Source organism: Medicago sativa, chromosome 4, assembly GCF_051527215.1.
Source record: "Medicago sativa cultivar Bolivia chromosome 4, Bolivia_mono, whole genome shotgun sequence".
NCBI classification, from domain to species: domain Eukaryota; kingdom Viridiplantae; phylum Streptophyta; class Magnoliopsida; order Fabales; family Fabaceae; genus Medicago; species Medicago sativa.
The window spans coordinates 73842338-73858947 of NC_140752.1; the positions used below are offsets into that span (position 1 = coordinate 73842338).

At 33.6% G+C, this 16610-nt stretch overlaps 2 protein-coding genes across 2 annotated transcripts; one reads left to right on the forward strand and one right to left on the reverse strand.

The window, feature by feature from the left end:
- The first annotated feature begins 890 nt into the window (after positions 1 to 890).
- LOC146931737 (Ribosomal protein L1p/L10e family) lies at positions 891 to 7186 on the forward strand. Its single transcript, XM_085703310.1, has 10 exons — positions 891 to 1480; positions 2727 to 2804; positions 3279 to 3320; positions 3394 to 3496; positions 4232 to 4299; positions 4387 to 4431; positions 4546 to 4653; positions 4747 to 4834; positions 5490 to 5536; positions 6810 to 7186. The coding sequence occupies exons 1-10, from the start codon at positions 914 to 916 to the stop codon at positions 6885 to 6887; spliced, it is 1224 nt and encodes a 407-aa protein (XP_085559436.1). The 5' UTR covers positions 891 to 913; the 3' UTR covers positions 6888 to 7186.
- Positions 7187 to 8139: 953 nt separating this feature from the next.
- ASP1 (aspartate aminotransferase 1) lies at positions 8140 to 13615 on the reverse strand. Its single transcript, XM_085703311.1, has 10 exons — positions 13365 to 13615; positions 12977 to 13062; positions 10834 to 11040; positions 10588 to 10693; positions 10240 to 10344; positions 9976 to 10148; positions 9525 to 9684; positions 8901 to 8996; positions 8570 to 8664; positions 8140 to 8456 (listed from the first exon to the last, which is right to left on the reverse strand). The coding sequence occupies exons 1-10, from the start codon at positions 13536 to 13538 to the stop codon at positions 8384 to 8386; spliced, it is 1275 nt and encodes a 424-aa protein (XP_085559437.1). The 5' UTR covers positions 13539 to 13615; the 3' UTR covers positions 8140 to 8383.
- Between the last annotated feature and the right edge of the window lie 2995 nt (positions 13616 to 16610).

Below are 16610 nucleotides of genomic sequence, written 5' to 3' on the forward strand. Positions count from 1 at the left end.
AAGATTGAAAAAATATACATTAATTAATGGTAAGTGGATCTCACTTAAAATGATTTATTTATTCAATTAAAAAATCTTACTAATTCCAAATCAAAACAAATACTCTCTTCTACAATTAGCTTTGGAACCTTCTTCACATATTGGGGTTTAATGCAATTTTTTCGTTAATCATTGTGCTTTTAAATAATAATTTTGAACCCTTTTCTTATATTTTGGATTGTTTTTCTCTGGTAACAAATATCCTTAAACAAACTAAGCAATTGTATTAAATGGTTAATTAGTTCCATTGAAGATCAGATCACCGAGTTTGATTACTGGTGAAATTTTTTTCGATCAAACTATATTTGAGGAGTGTTAGCAACACTCACTTTTGATCACTCTTTCTAGCGTTCATTCTTTTATTGGATGAAATTCATGTATATCTCACCACTTTGTGTGAATTCTATTTCCAAAGTGTAGACTCAATGATTTAAACCAATAAAATGGTGAGTATTAAAGAGAGTGTTAAAAGAGAGTGTTGTTAGCACTACTCAACTATATTTACCTCAACCAACTTTGAATTACCAGATACCCACATCTGAGATATGCAATTCAATCAAGCATGTGAACTTCTAAAATAAATAAGTATATGAAATACATCAATTTTTTATATATTTTAAAACTACTTTTTTTACAAGAAAAACTATTTATTAAGTTATACTTTTTGTATACTTTAGAAATTAAATTGGAAAAATGACACTACCTTTAGCTGAGCTAAATTGATTATTTCTCTCACATATTTGAATGTGCTTCTTAGTCCGGTTCTTAAAAAAAACCCCGAACCAACCAACTGCCAACACCTTGACCCGGTTGTCCAAACCCCCCAAAAACCCTCTCTCTCTCTCTCTCTCACAACACTCTCACTGTGACTGCAATGGCGTCGCTGAAGCTTCTCCTCTCTCAAGCTCGTCGCCACTGTTTCACCAACAACCCTTCCCATTTCCACTCTCCCCTTTCTCATCCCTTCAGATCCTTCTCTTCTTCCTCCGAATCAAATCCTCTCTTCCAACAACCCATTCCAATCCAACCCGTTTCCTACCCCGTCAAACCTCAAGACCCGCCTCCACCTGAACCTGAATCCCAACCTTCCTCCAACGCTCAACCTCCCCCACCGCCTCCTCAGGCTTCTGAGACCCCCAATCCCGAACAACCACGCGTCTGGACGCGCGAGGATATTCGCTATGTAAAAGACGCTCCGTCGATAACTCCGGTTTCTTATCCTGTAAGAGTGGCGCCACTTCCCGACGATAAAGCACCAGGGGATGTTGATGCAATGGAGACTGAGAGGAGGAAAATTGAGGCGGAGGATCAGCTGAGGAAGAAAATGATAAAATCTGTGGAAGATGAAAAAATGAAGGTTCCTTTTCCTTTGTTGATTAAGCCTAAGCAAAAGGAGAAACCTCCTCTCTTTGATTTGAGTGAAGCCATTCGCCAAGTTAAGGTTAGCAAATAGAATCTTATCATATTCTCTGTAGCACCGACACTTCTGATCGATGACATGTATGTGTAAGTGTCCGAACGCATGCGATTACATTGAATTGTCATTTTCTCAAATTATTATTAATATAGACATGTCCTTTGTTTGTGTCCCCGTGCTTCATAGCTTTCATTCATTTGAGTAGAATTAAGTTGTTGGTTTAACTTTAGTATTAGATTGTTGCAAATGAGCTGAAATGGGAAATTGTTGTGAAAAAAGGAGTCATGTTATTAGGATATTAGTGGCTGTCTTAGAAACTTTCAATAAGTAGTTATTGGATAAATAACTTAATTTAGTGCTTAGATAGCATGAATGCTTCTCATATTAGTGCTTAGGTATAAGCTATTTCTATAACAAAAAGTAAAATAAAGTTGAATTGTTTTCATATAAGCTATAAGTTGTTTTTAATGTCTCTCAAACAGTTGCACAAGTGCTTATGCCAATAGATAAGCTCAAATGAACTAACTCAAAACTGCATTTTTTAATAGTCATGCAGCTTAACTTATTTTAGATGATCATTCACTCAACTTCTCCATAAACACCTTTAGATTTTCTAGACCTTATCTTGTAAATTAGGAGCTAATACTTACCTCAGTTAAAAAGTTTCTTAAAGGATGAAGTTTATTCAAACTAAACCCCAAGCTTTTGCTTTTGTAAATTTTGTTGTACATTGTTGTTTAGAAACTTTGTGGAAACATGTAACGTGATAATATTATGTTTAAAGTGGTTGAACCGTAGTTGCTCATATATGCAGTCAATAAGGGACAACAGATATATTTACGGGACTGAAAATGAATCCCGCAAACCTTCCTGAAAAGAAATTCCTATTGTAATGAAGTTCTAAAAATTGCAGCCAAAAATTGTAGATATACGAATGGAAAACAAATGTTCTTTTTTGTCTGGGGAACCAATTTAGAGAGCATAACAGTTACATTTGAAATTTAATATTAACATCCTGTTTTTCCTCTGATTCTGTATATGTATATTCTTTGCTTGTGTAATGTGTATTCTTGCTTTGGCTAAAATATTGGTCTGTTTCCAAATGTTGTTGTCATTTGTAAAACTTTCATTTATTCACTCACTTAAGTCTAAGTATTGGTTCCATTGATTGGATTAGGGATACTACATATCCTTAACAATTACATTCTTCCCGTTTTACCTGTAATGTTCCAATGCTTACTATCATTTAATATAATTGCATATTCTTCAGGCCAATGCAAAGGCAAAGTTTGATGAAACTGTTGAAGCACATGTAAGATTGGGCATTGATTCCAAGCGAACAGAGCTGGTATGTTTAAGTATATTTCTTTTTACTGTTTAAGACCTACAACTAGTAGTTATTGCCAATGACTAAAGAAATAGGTTCTCATGTGCTACTAGAATATCATTCTCTGTCTAGGAGGTACTTGAATATTATTCTTTGTCTACGAGGACTTTAAATTATCCCATCTCAAGTTACCTACCCTGTATTTACAATTATACTTTGAATTGATAGTTAGAGAAAGGGCTCTTATTTTTTGATTTCAGCAAACATGGGACATCTATGTTTTATTCAGAAACTTTTGATATTAGTAGTTTTGCTCAGGACAATTTTAAGTACTACATACTATGAGTTCAAAAATATTCTCATTATTTTTCCTCTGTAAACTTTTTTGTGCTTATACACCCCATATCACTGTTATATTCTGTTTTTGGATAAAAAGTGTTAAATGCTGTTTTCTAAATTCTTTATTTTAGAAGTTAACGGTTTCAACACTGGCAGGCAGTTCGTGGTACTGTGATTCTGCCTCATGGTGCTCCTAAGGTAACTTATGAATGTTAAGCAATTGATATTGATACGAAGGTATGTTTGTCATCTAACTATCCATATCTTCCAGGCTGTCACTGTGGCTGTTTTTGCAGAAGGGGCAGAGGCAGAGGAAGCAAAAGCTGCCGGAGCTGATATAGTTGGTGGTAAAGAGCTTATTGAGGAGATTGCTAGTAATGAACTGATCTCTTTCTCCAAACAATTTTGTTGATCATGCTGATAGAGTTTTCCCATTCTAAAATTTATGGAGAGAATATGTAGATGTATATCGTCTCTTGTTGGTTCTATGCTTGCTTTTCTTAGAAGCATATTCTTCTCCCTCTGTATATGTATGCTTAGTTTGTGGTTTATGCATCTGTCGATTTTTTTATTTTTTATTTTTTCCATTTTGCTCTGTTTGCTCTGTCTGTTCCTACGCCTAAAATATAGTAGTATTTGCTCTGTTTGTATGGAACAGAGTGTTGGGTGGTGAAGAACTAACACGAGAATAAAATAAGCATAGCGAACATGAGAATGTTGTGTGGATGTGTGGTAAGACTATATGTGATAGGATTAGAAATGTAAATACTAGAGAGAGAGTAGGGGAAAGAATTGGAGATTATGAGATGGACCAAAATATTGTTTATGATAAAACATTATGGCGTAATTTGATCCATGTAGCCGACCTCACTTAGTGGGATAAGCTTGGTTGTTGTTGTTGTTGTGCTCTTTTAATTACATGTGTGGCTTCAAATTTTTTCGTCACATGTTCATGTTAAGAGAGACACTTCAAGTGTCCCTCAACAGGGCTGTGAGGTTTAACTTGGATGTTTAACTGCCTTAGCAATTATAACTTTCCCTGTTCATGCCAAGAAAGTAAAATCTCGAAACTATGTTATTCGTATCTAATAGAATTTATACTCTTATAGGTGGTAATAATAAGCTCAAAGTTGACAAGTGCTTCTCCACTCCTGGAATGGCACCACATCTTGGAAAGGTATCTTGAATTTGGATCGTCTTGTACTTGTACAGTTATCTAAATTAATGGATTCTTCTTCTAAAGCTTATTTGAACTGGTATGCAGATAGCACAATATCTTAGAAAGCGCAGACTGATGCCAGACAAGAAAGTTAGTTTCTCAATGTTTGTTGACAATTTATATATATATATATATATATTTTTTAATGTGTAGGGTATGTGGATTGATTTAACTCTTGTTTGGTTTTATTGATATGTTTTGCAGCTAGGTACTCTTACTAGTGATATTGCTGGGCAGTTGAAAGAGCTAAGACAGGGTCGCATTGAGTTTAAAATGGAAAGTAAATCAATTTTGCATGTGGGAGTTGGAAAGGTACTGTTGTATTTTCTTCCAACTACTTGTAGATTTACTTACAATAGGTGTGTTGCACAAGATATTCTCATGTGCTTACAATAATATCCACAGGTAAGCTACAAAGAAGAGAATTTACGGGAGAATATTGGTGCATTTATGAATGCTGTATTGCAAGCAAAGCCTGCTGGTTTAAAGAAGAGTAAGTAGTATACACTCTCTTATGCTGCCCCCCTCCCCCATACTCCTTGGAGAAAAAGATGATATGTCGGATCAGAACCGTGAAAATTGATGTTATGGTTGTTCTTTCTCTCCACTTTCCATAATTTTCTCAGGTTTTCTCACTTTATAATCATTAAAGAACTTTTAACAGAGTGAAAATAAAAATAAAAAAATAGTCTGCTATGATTTGATTACCTCACACACAAAAGTCGGATAATCTCTCAGAGAAAGCATTTGAGTACTTCAAATAGACCACCTTTAACTTATTCTACTATGATTAGGTATGGAAGCCTAATGCTACATGGATTAAAAATAAAACATACGCTGCTAAACCTTCAAGACACAAAAACAAGGCCCATAACTCCTAGGTATCATAAACCCAGGCTTATATTCAAACCAATACTACTATACTGCTATGAAATACAAATATCGGTACAATTCCATTATGTTTGAAAAATAAAAGTTGGATAAAGTAACATCTTAAAATTGCCAGTGAATATAAGAATAATGATTTATTGAGGTAATGGAATAATAAAACCTTCCTCAAAGTTAAATCACTGCTACAAAATGATGATTTGGTATGCTGAGGATATTTCCATTATCTTTGATCTTATACTTGCTTTTTTGTTGTCCAGCTTCTAAATATGCCGGGTACGTGCTGTCTGTCCATATATGCAGCACGGTAAGCTCCTACATCACAATCTGTTTTTTTTTTCTAATGCTTATTTTACGTATTTAAGGCCGAAAAGTTACTACTTCATTCTAGCTCTTCATATTATCTGTTGTTACTTTTTTTTTGAGGGGATCTGTTGTTACCGAGTTAGACATTGAATGTGTGTAAAATTCCCCTCGCCCATCCCTACTTCCTTCTAAAAACAGGAATACAGTAATGGAATTTGAATTTGAAATGATGGAACATCTGTTGAACATTTTGCTGAAATAATTAATGTGAAATTGTGATTTTATATTCACGGGGAGAGTTTTTTGGAGTGTGAAACGAGGTTTAGCCATCGATATAATCAACTATGACAGATAAAAAAGAAAATACCATTGTTAATGTCTTTCTGTGGAGGATAATAATTGGGGTTTTATATTCCAGTATGTTTTGGCCTTTTGTATGTCTGTAGATGAATATAAATTATGCACTTTTTTGTGGTATCATTTGCTCTGATGTAGCATATGCTTGACTTATCATTGTCTCAACCACGCAGCTCGGCTGATGAGCCGAGGGATGTTAAATGAGTTTTAACAAGGAGATCCATGGTTAAAAATCTGGAACCAAACAACCACTGATTTACTAACGTTTGGCTATAAACAAAAGCATAATTTAGAATTTTCATCAACACTTGGCATAGGATAAAGGGTGGGGTTACATGATATAATGGAAGGTTTCCGATTTTCATTTGAGGTCGCACAGACTATAGATTTGCAATCTAATCAGATTTATATGAAACTTTATATAGCCTTTGTCTAGAGCGCATACATGATAGATATCCATAAAAATGTGCGACCTGGCAATTTACCGTGACAGCATAAAGGGGGAGAGAGGTGATAACCAATTGCACTCAAGTGCACTTTTTTTAATTAGTAAGAATGCAAGTTATGGTGAAAAAAGAGGCAACGACTAACTAGTAGCAACATAAGTGTGAAAAACATAAGGTGGCTCCTTATTGGTGTGATATCAGACTCGTGCTCTAATGGACAAACATTCTAGTAGAGTTTGTAAAGTTTTGATGCAAAAATTATATTTCTTAGTACACAAGTTTCATAAAAATTTGTGATTGCACTAGAAAAGAGAGGGTGGGTATTAAATAAGGGAAGAAGTGAAGAAAAGGCATTAATTGGCCTCTATCATTATCTGTAGTGATGGGGAGCATTGTCGCGTTCTCGTATGATTCTTCTTGTATGCCTGTTCTTTCTTTTTAAGTTATTCATTGAAAATCGTATTGATGCAGATTGGCCCAGGTATACCTGTATCAATACAGTCGTTATCCAAAGCAGCAGATAACTATAAGAAAGCGCATATGGTATAAATCACATGGATACGGGCAGGCTTTCAGCGTGAAGGCGAATTTTGATGAATCATATGTTGCTGTAGTTTTTTGTTCATTACCATTGATCTTGTAAGGTTTGTTCTGTGATATAGGTGGCAATAAGTAATTCAACTAGTTAACATTTTTTGTAATAGCTAGATGAACTTTTTGGTCGTGTTCTCTTGTTTCTTATTTCTCATTGTAACACCGAACGAAAATTATAGCTTACTAAATTTATTCTTAGTAATGCTGAGCTAACCCCTTGATTCTTAGTAATTGAAAAACCATTGCTTTACTGATGTGCTGGAAACAGATTTAATATGACAATTATTCAATTATATACCATGGTTTTTTTAAAATCTTAGAACGATTTTTCAACAACATTTGAAATTTTATCCAATGTTTTTTTGGCGCTAATTTGAACGATCCGAGACACGGTTTTTATGCTTGGGTTTTCTTGTAATGATAATAAATCGCATGTTACATTTCATTTAAGACTAAGTTTGATATATACAGGCTGTGGCTGTTGGGAGCTTTTTATTTTCCCTACGATGAACAGAGCCTACACTGGAGATGGAACACTCCAGCTAACCATAACCAGGCTCTCTTTTTAAGAAAAGCATAACACATGGCAAAAATTATGCATATGCATATCAAAATAACTTTTCATTTATATGGTTGAAAACGCAACACCATAAACTGTGTCTCTTTTATCAAAAATGATGTTCTTCAAGTTAATTAAGCCAACAGTTTTTCTGGACTGTTTGTTTATACAGTTAATATTTAAATATTTTTTATAGTACAAACTTAATTAGCTATTTTATCAGTACTCAATTTTGAGAACCAATTTGTTCGCTCTCTAAACAAATGGATCAAATTTGACTCTTTCCTTAGAGAACTAAGCAAATCAGCCTTAAGTATGATCATGAACACTTGAGTTGTTAAAATTATCGTATGTGTATACTAATTAAATTTTTTAATTACAGTCATCAAGAACTTTGTGCTCAAGGCAATGTTCCTATACGGCTATACGTATAAGATTGGAGAATTATAAGTTTTTATGTTCATTCAAACTCTTACAAATCTATTTTGCCTTTACAAAGTTGTTTTCCTGTTTTCAACATAAGCAGAAATATTAGCATGACATCAAATTAACCGCCCTCATTAATCATTAGTCTCAATCAACTTATAAGGAGTCTCAAATAATCTAAGCTTTTAAATATCCGTTCTAGCATCAACAAAATCGTAACAATTCTCAGCCAAATAATAATCATTTTTACGGTAGAGTAAAACTGTTAGAATAATCATTAATGAAACCTCTTATTCAATCTACTTCTCAAATTATTCAATATGTCGAATCGCAAATGAAACAAAGGGAAAAGGCATAAGATTGTCACTAGTGCCCAACTTTTATTCAGCTCCCTCCAATAATTCTACTTCTGAGGTATTTGTCGTTCCAAAGGACAAAAATTTGGTATGTTGCATAATTGAATAATTTAGGCTGATTTTGTAACCTCGTTGATAGCGTTAGCCACATATCCAACGTTGCCCGTATTAAGACCAGCCATACTGTCATGATAACATATATGTAATGTAAGTAAAATCGAAGCTCCCATCTCCAAGAACTCATAGTATAAGAGAAATGGCAATAGAAAAAAAAAAATTAATATAAAGTGTGTCACCTTATACGACCATTACGAGTCATGTAAATATGAAACTCGCTCGTCAAACGATCAACCTGTTCTGGTGTCATCCCGCTGTAGCAGAACATGCCAATCTGCACAAATAGTAACAGATACTTGTTTGAAAACTCAACCAACTAAGTTTTTAACACTTTGATGTGATAATGATGTTAGAAGTTCAAATAAAAGATGTATCCCTCTCCCCTACCAAGATACTTGGTCTCCAAGTAACCATAAAAATAAGAGAGAAGGGGATGAAAACTCCTCAAGCAACTACAATAAGCACAGAAAATAAGAAAAAGTGGTTGAGAAATTGTGCATTCAACTGAACCTGATTGGTTATGTGATTCCATGGCAATGGAGACCCCAGATTTTCCAAATTCTCTCGTAGTGTAGTTCTCATTCCAATGATGCGGTCTGCCATAACCTGTAAAGAAGCCATCTATGTAAGTTCATTTTCTATCCGTTGCTACAACTTATTCATGCTTGTTTATAATTTTGTTTTGATGATTTACTAAATTTAAGAATGGCGTCTTCTTAAATTATCATTTGGAATATATTAATATAGAATAACATGGTTATTAGCAAAACTAAATATATGTTGCTGTTCAACCAATTATGTTAATTGAGCATTGTTATTTACAAATTACAATATATAAGAAAAAGTCTGAGGTCAAAAAGTAAGCCTAGGATTGGATGAATTTCATTTATTATGGTGTAGCATCTAGCAATTCAGCATATCAGTGACTGACCATAGCCTCAGTCACTAATGATTAACAGATATATGAATATGATATATTCAACCATTCCACCTTAGAAAAATAGCATACTGCAGAATTATATATGGAATTTATACCATAAAGTTTTTTAGGGAAAAAAGCAAAGGCTGTGAGAGGTGGGGAGTAAAACTTTTATAGAGGACACTCTTTATCTTTAAGAAATAGTTACACTTTACCTTGACTTCTTTAAGCCACAACTTCTTCAAGTCTGGATCACCAAGGACAGTTGAAACGACAAGTGCTCCATGAAGAGGTGGATTGCTGTACATGGGTCTGGAAATCAATTGCAATTGACTTTTTACAGCCACGGCTTGTTTCTCATTTTCGCAAAGTAAGCTGCAAGGAACACAAAGTCATAAGTGTTATCTTTGCAGAAAGTACTTTACATTTCACAGTCAAGCCAAAGTTCTGTAAACCAGCTCAAGGCTTCAAACTAAAGAATTTCCAATGTTTACATACATATCATTGTACATTTTTCAACTAATCACTGTTCTTTTAGTCATGTTAAAAGATAGAGTTATGGATAGAAATTGTTTGTAAAGCTACAATTATGTTCTAGTACTTGTTAGCGAGTAGTTCCAACCAACTCTTTGGCCTAATACTAATCAATAAGAATGGTCTACTTACCTAAGGCATCCAACTCTCTGGCCATACAGTCCCATATTTTTTGCATATGATTGAGCAAGTCCTAATAAATGACCATCATCAACAAAAATCCTGATGGCTTTTACATCTCTATCTGGATTTCCACTAGCAAAACCTTGGTATGCCATGTCAAACAAAGGGAAATGACCTTTAGCCTGCAAACAATCATAGCAATGAACAACAAAAGTGTCAATAATTGAAACAACGAGAACAAAATCAATGATTCAATATATCATTGCCTTTAACCTTCATTTGAGAAGAGATCTCTCTCCATTGTTCTTCTGAAGGATCTACTCCAGTAGGATTGTGAGCACAAGCATGAAGCAGAAAGAAAGAACCGTCTGGAGCACTCTGTGTAAGAAATAAACCAATTTAAGAGGTAAGAAGAGTACATAGTATGTTTTAAATAATTAAAGTGAGACTAATGGTCATTTTACAACCGTCTTTGACGGGATTTGACCTTCGTCCCTAGAGGTTACAATGTCAAACTCTTATTGATGAGCTAACACCTCATAGACCAAAAGTAGATAGTAACACAGCAAAGAGTCATGTATAAAGTGTGTCGGAAAAATGTTATGAATCAGAGCAATGTACCTTAATGTCATCCATCAGTCCAGAAAAATCCAACCCTTTAGATTCAGGGTGATAGTAACGGTATGTCTTTATTGGCACGCCAGCATCTCTCCAAATGTTATGGTGGCTGTAATTTATTACATTACAAGATCAATAATTCTAGGCCAGATATCTACGAAATATCAAAATTTATATAAAAAAAATTCAAATTCTGTAGACTCAAAATCAATGGCAGTATTTAAAGGAAGATTTGGATTGAATACTGACTTGGACCAGGTGGGAACTGGTATATAGATTTGGGTGTTGGGATGAAATCGCTGTTGAAATGCAGCGAAAAGTCGACATGCACCAGTCCCAGATAAAGCCTGAACTGCAGCTATTCGTTTATCCTTGATGAACTCAGAATCATCTCCATATGCCAGCTTCAGTGATTCTTGAACCATATGTATGCTTCCACCCATGGGAAGATACTCCCTGCTCAAACATTTGAAACGGTGTAAAGCAATAGCATAAACTAAATCAAACAGTAGTGTAAAAAACTGTTTCAGGAGAATGTTACTAAGGGCTTGTATTAGAAGCTTGTTGACCAAGGTAGGTCTGAATCTGATGGTTTATTTAGTTCAATACACCATAAGAAATTAAGTTTTATTTATTTGTTTCATTCTTTCTTAATATCATTTTAAAACAGTGGCGATAAAAGGTACTCCGAGCATTAAATATGTGCCGCAGTAATTGATCTTAACCGTCCAATCTCATACCATTCTTGTAGATTAATTAAGGCCAAATGCCTCCCTGGGTCCTTTAAGTTTCACGTTTGTAACAGATAGGTCCTTTAAGTTTCAAATGTTACAGATAGGTCCTTTAAGTTTCTAAGGTTTCAGATAGGTCCTTTAAGTTTCGAGTTTGTTTCAGATAGGTCCTTTCTATCAACCTCCGTTAAGGACCTATTTGAAACCTTAGAAACTTAAAGGACCTATCTGTAACCTTTGAAACTTAAAGGACCTATCTGTTACAAACGTGAAACTTAAAGGACCCAGGGAGGTATTTGGCCATTAATTAAAGATGACTTGTAATATGTCAAAGAGTTTTGTCTTCTTCAATATAGCTTATAAAAACAATTTATAGCATATACAAAAACAGTTTAAACTTATGTTATCTTTTGCTCTAAAAATAGCTTATGCAAGCTTATACATAAGCGCCTATTTGTGCTATAAGCTGTAAATAAACTGTTTATCCAAACAGACCAGTTTTCTTCTCACTTTTAGAAATATTTTGGCAACCTGATTAATTATCCGTACTTTTTTCTAACAGAAAGGCAAAGTTAAAATCATACACTAGCATTTGAAACTTTGAAATATTTCTTTTGGTAAATTTCCAACAAGTCCCACATTCTACAAAACCAATTACTCCGTTACTATGAACTTCGGTCATCCAATACCTAACCTACTAAGCATCTTCTTTCTAGCTAGTTTGGTCACGCAAACCAATAAAAATTTAAGGGATGCGGACCCCACAAATATTTATCTTTGAAACAAGAAAAAGCAGCAGCAATAAAACAGGATTCCCTACATCATCCCAAAACACCTAAAGAAAGAAACAAATTACACCACACAGAGCAAGGAATCATGAAGTAGCTGTAGCTGTCAAAGAACACTGCAACAACAAGTAGGTAGCGTTGTCTTTCCAACGTACCAAAAAAGCAAACTCAGCTGGTGGATTACGTGATCACCACAAAAAAATGGCACATGAAAGCAATTATAGTCCCATTAAATAAAGTTGAAAAAACAAAATGCTGTATTTTTCTTTGAGTTAACTTAACGCCACATGTTGGTATACCAAAAGTAGAAATTATATATTTAAAATTATGTTAATTTATTTTTTTTAAAGTTGAATATCGATTTTTTTAAATAAATATTTGTTATTTGTGGAATTCTTAACATTGGACAAATGTTAACATGGTCTTTTTTTAATTAACATGCAAATTTTTTATCACCTTTTAACTAAAGTTAGATGCTCCCAACTAAAGTTTCTATGTACGCACGAGATAAAGGATTGAAAGAATTGATAACTCAAAAAACTAACATTACATTTAACAAAAAAAAAAATATTTGAAGGGAAAAAAAAAATTAAACACTTGCTAAAGCTTATGAGATCCAAATCGCTTATCATTTGTACCAATCTATAATTAAATAAAAATATTACAGTACTTCACAAAAATAAAGTATTCAATAAACTTGCAGATTTTATCATTAAACTTATAGAAAAAGATCTCATATTTTTGTATTAATTCCATTATTATTACAACAACTATTATTGACTGACTGTTATTAGTTATTTTCAAATCTATAATATAAATATCCTAAAATCAATGTTAGCATTAACCAAAAAAAAAAAAAAAAACTTGACTCACATGAATTGGTTTCCTGCAATTCTCCTCTCTGCTTCTCTAACACATTCAAGAACCACAGGCTTTCCATTGTCATCCCGATATGCGCCCTGTTATAATTTGCAAATCAAACAATTTTTTTCAATAAAGTCAAGAAAATCATCACGTGCATGCAAATATAATTTTACAAAAACAAAAAATTATCATGTTGCAAATAAAATGCACGAATTATGAATCTGAAAACAAAAATAAATAATAATAAAAAAAAAACGATAGAACAGTGTTGCTCTGTTATGGTATTAAATTTGATCATTTCATTTCATTTCACTGATCTATTTCTCAAATAGAATTGAGATTGCTGAAAACATGAAGAAAAAACGATCAAAAACAGAGAAAGACAAAGAAAACTTACAACTCCAACATTAACTTTGTTTGGACTCTGATCCGCAAGAAAAGCTTCGGTAACTCCGAGGATTGGATCCTTAGGAGCTGGTTCGATGTTCCTGAACCATGAAGACATGAATCTAGCTCCGGTGACGGAGCTCCGGTTGAGAAATTGTCCGTTGAGAAGATTGCGAATCGCCATGGAAACAGAGGAAATGAAAATGAAAGCAGATAAAACAGAATGCGTTCACTAGGATCCAAATCTAACTTTGTAACTGTAATTTATTATCATCGAGTTACGTGTTTTATTTATACTATTAGATTTTGACCATCATTGTTGCTTTGTCAAACTCATTTTAATTTTATTGTTAAATTTATCTTACATAAATTACTACTATTATTATTTTCTTTCTAAGATTACATGAACGTAGACAAAGAAAGTTACGTACTTGAAAGAAAAAACAAAAATGGAAAGTTTTTTATCTATTATTTTTACAGTAAAAAAGGAAACTAGTTGAGCATGATTTTAATTAACTAAATCTCACTTTTTTATTCTAAAAAAAGAATAATATCAAACTGTTTTTTTAGGAAGGACCTCCTAAATAAGTATATGATCTTCTAAATATACCAACATTTAATTTTAGTCTCCCTAAAATATTCATTAGGCTTTTGCTCCCTCCATATTTTTCCTTCCATGAAATTAGTCCATACGTTTTAATCAACTCATGTATAACTTTCATATTTTTTAATGAAATTTTTTAGAAATGAGAAGAATATTATGACAATCTCTAAAAAAAAAAAATAGAATTTTTAACAAAACATAAATTAAATATGAATTTTTGTTTTTGTTTTTGGTGCTAAAAAAATTCATATTAAATTCAAGTCCTCTTAAAAAATTATTTTTTTTTGGAAAATATTATCATAATTTTCTACCCATTTCTAGAAAATTTAATTAAAAAAATATGAAGGTTAGACATGAGTTGGCTAAAAAGTATGAACTAATTTCATTGATAAAAAATTTTGGAGGGAACAAAAACCTAAAGAATATTTTAAGGGAACTAAAATCAAATGTTGGTATATTTTGGAGGACAATGTTCTTATTTAACCCTCAAAGATTTGAGGTTGTTGGGTCACGAGGGGAGCCAGGGGGACCACGCACATCTATGCTAGAGCAACCATAGAAGCGAGATAGACGCCACACTTTTACATATTTAACCCTTAAAGATATGAGGTTTATGGGTCCTCTCACTTACAAGGAGCTCATGCTCCACTTTTCTATCGATTTGGGACATATAACTCACACTTGCACGCAACAATCTCCCCCTCAAGTGTGAGTCTATCAATTCATCATGGTCACCTCCCAAGTGGAATCTCTTTCATCCGCACACACTTATACTTGTACCGCCGTTGCCACACTCAATGAAACCCGCCGCTTGAACACTCTTTGTCAAGAAGACTTTCGACACAAAGAGGTGATCGAACCCTTCGTCGAACCTCAGCTTTGATACAATTGTTGGGTCACAAGGGTAGCCAGGGGGACCACCCACATCTAGGCTAGAGCAACCATACAAGCGAGAGAGACGCCGCACTTTTACCAAAAATCTTAAGGCCAAAAAAAGAAGCTCATGCTCCACTCTTCTATCCGATGTGGGACATATAACTCACATTTGCACATAGCAGAGGTTAGACTCGATATTAATTCAGCCAAAAAAGTCATATTTAATATAAGTGAGATAGGAAAATAGATTTTTAAGGATTAATCGAGAAATTCCATAATCAAGTGCATGAGCTTGATATTTAAGAGCGGACGTAGAAAACTAGAGAGAATTTTCATACAAAAGAAAATAAGTTTTGTGATGATGATGGATTATTTCATTCCTTTGCACTATGACCAAATAATAGTAAGCAATACGGTTACAGGCAGTGGGCTCCATAATGGAAACTCTAACAACCTCCCAATTCTGCAAACCACATCAGCAGGTCCTGGCCGAACATATTCTGCAACGTGCATCACCAAATCTATCTTAGGTGCTAAGTTAGAAAATAGCCCAGCCTAATAAACCATAGTCTTAATTTAAGAGTAATACTCCCTCCGGTCACTATTATAAACAAAAATTGACTTTTTAGATTCATTCAATAAATGATGTATGTGGTCTATATATAGACCACGTGCATCATTTATTGAATGAACCTAAAAACTGAAATTTTGCTTATAATAATGACCAGAGGGAGTATATGTTTACAGTATTCAAATACTGTGACAATAAGGCTCATGCATGCTACCACCCCTAAAAAAAAAGGTGAAATTGTCGTTGTAAATATCGGTAGACAATCAAACCTTGTTGCTCATACCCTTGCCAAGGCGTCAAAGATTTATGCTAATTTTCAAGTTTTTGATTTTACGTCAACCTTTATTACAAACATTATACTTAATGAAATGAAATAAGTTTGTTCCTTTCAAAAACAGTGAACATAAATAAGCCAAATCAAGCCTATTTGAACGTATATCAATTGAATTACTACATCAAATAAGTTGAATTTAATGAAATACTACTCCCTCCGGTCCTATTTATAAGAGAAAGTTGGATCAATAAAAGTTAATGAATCTGGATTGAATTGTTAACCACATACATCAACTTTTGTTGACCAAAATTTCTCTTATAAATAGGACCGGAGGGAGTATTAAGCTATTGAAACAAATTTAATGAAATACGATTAAGCTATTGAAAGTGACGAAACTCATATACATTAAGTGTTGAAAAATTAAAAATAGAGAATTTGAATCCGTGTCGCGCTTCCAGCATATTAAATGTCCTGCGGTTTTACCTCATTGTTGTACGTACGAAGTTACGAGACTAATAAGGTGCAGCTCTTTTTTTTTTTTTTTTTCCTTCTAAAAATAGTGATTTTTGAGCTAATCAAACGATCCTTATTTTAAAAATTAGTTGCATTAATGAAAAATAAATAACAAAGATAAAAGATTGAGATGTCTTGTTTTTTACGGGTAGTATGACCACATAAATTTAACATTTGGGTTAACTCCATAGACGTCTCCGCCAATTCAACGGTGGAAATAGACAACTGGGAAATTTGAAAGGGCGGTGATTGGTTGGTTAGGAGTCCATAGCAAGTAAATAATACCTTAAAATATGTGACAATACTGTGTGTAACGAGTAGGCTAGATTTTTTTCTTCATGTTTGTAACTTTATGATACATGTTAAGAAATTTGTTATTTCAAAAGTGTATACTCATTGTTTTAAAAGTCAAAATAAT

Excerpts from the sequence above, each read along its gene's own strand:
- ASP1 (XM_085703311.1), bottom strand. The coding sequence starts at position 13,538 with ATGGCGATTCGCAATCTTCTCAACGGACAATTTCTCAACCGGAGCTCC. Across the intron at positions 10,149-10,239 it reads AGATCTCTTCTCAAATGAAG|GCTAAAGGTCATTTCCCTTT; the intron begins GTTAAAGGCAAT and ends GATTGTTTGCAG. Across the intron at positions 9,685-9,975 it reads CAGAGAGTTGGATGCCTTAG|CTTACTTTGCGAAAATGAGA; the intron begins GTAAGTAGACCA and ends TGTTCCTTGCAG.
- LOC146931737 (XM_085703310.1), top strand. The coding sequence starts at position 914 with ATGGCGTCGCTGAAGCTTCTCCTCTCTCAAGCTCGTCGCCACTGTTTC. Across the intron at positions 1,481-2,726 it reads AAGCCATTCGCCAAGTTAAG|GCCAATGCAAAGGCAAAGTT; the intron begins GTTAGCAAATAG and ends CATATTCTTCAG. Across the intron at positions 4,654-4,746 it reads TGCATGTGGGAGTTGGAAAG|GTAAGCTACAAAGAAGAGAA; the intron begins GTACTGTTGTAT and ends TAATATCCACAG.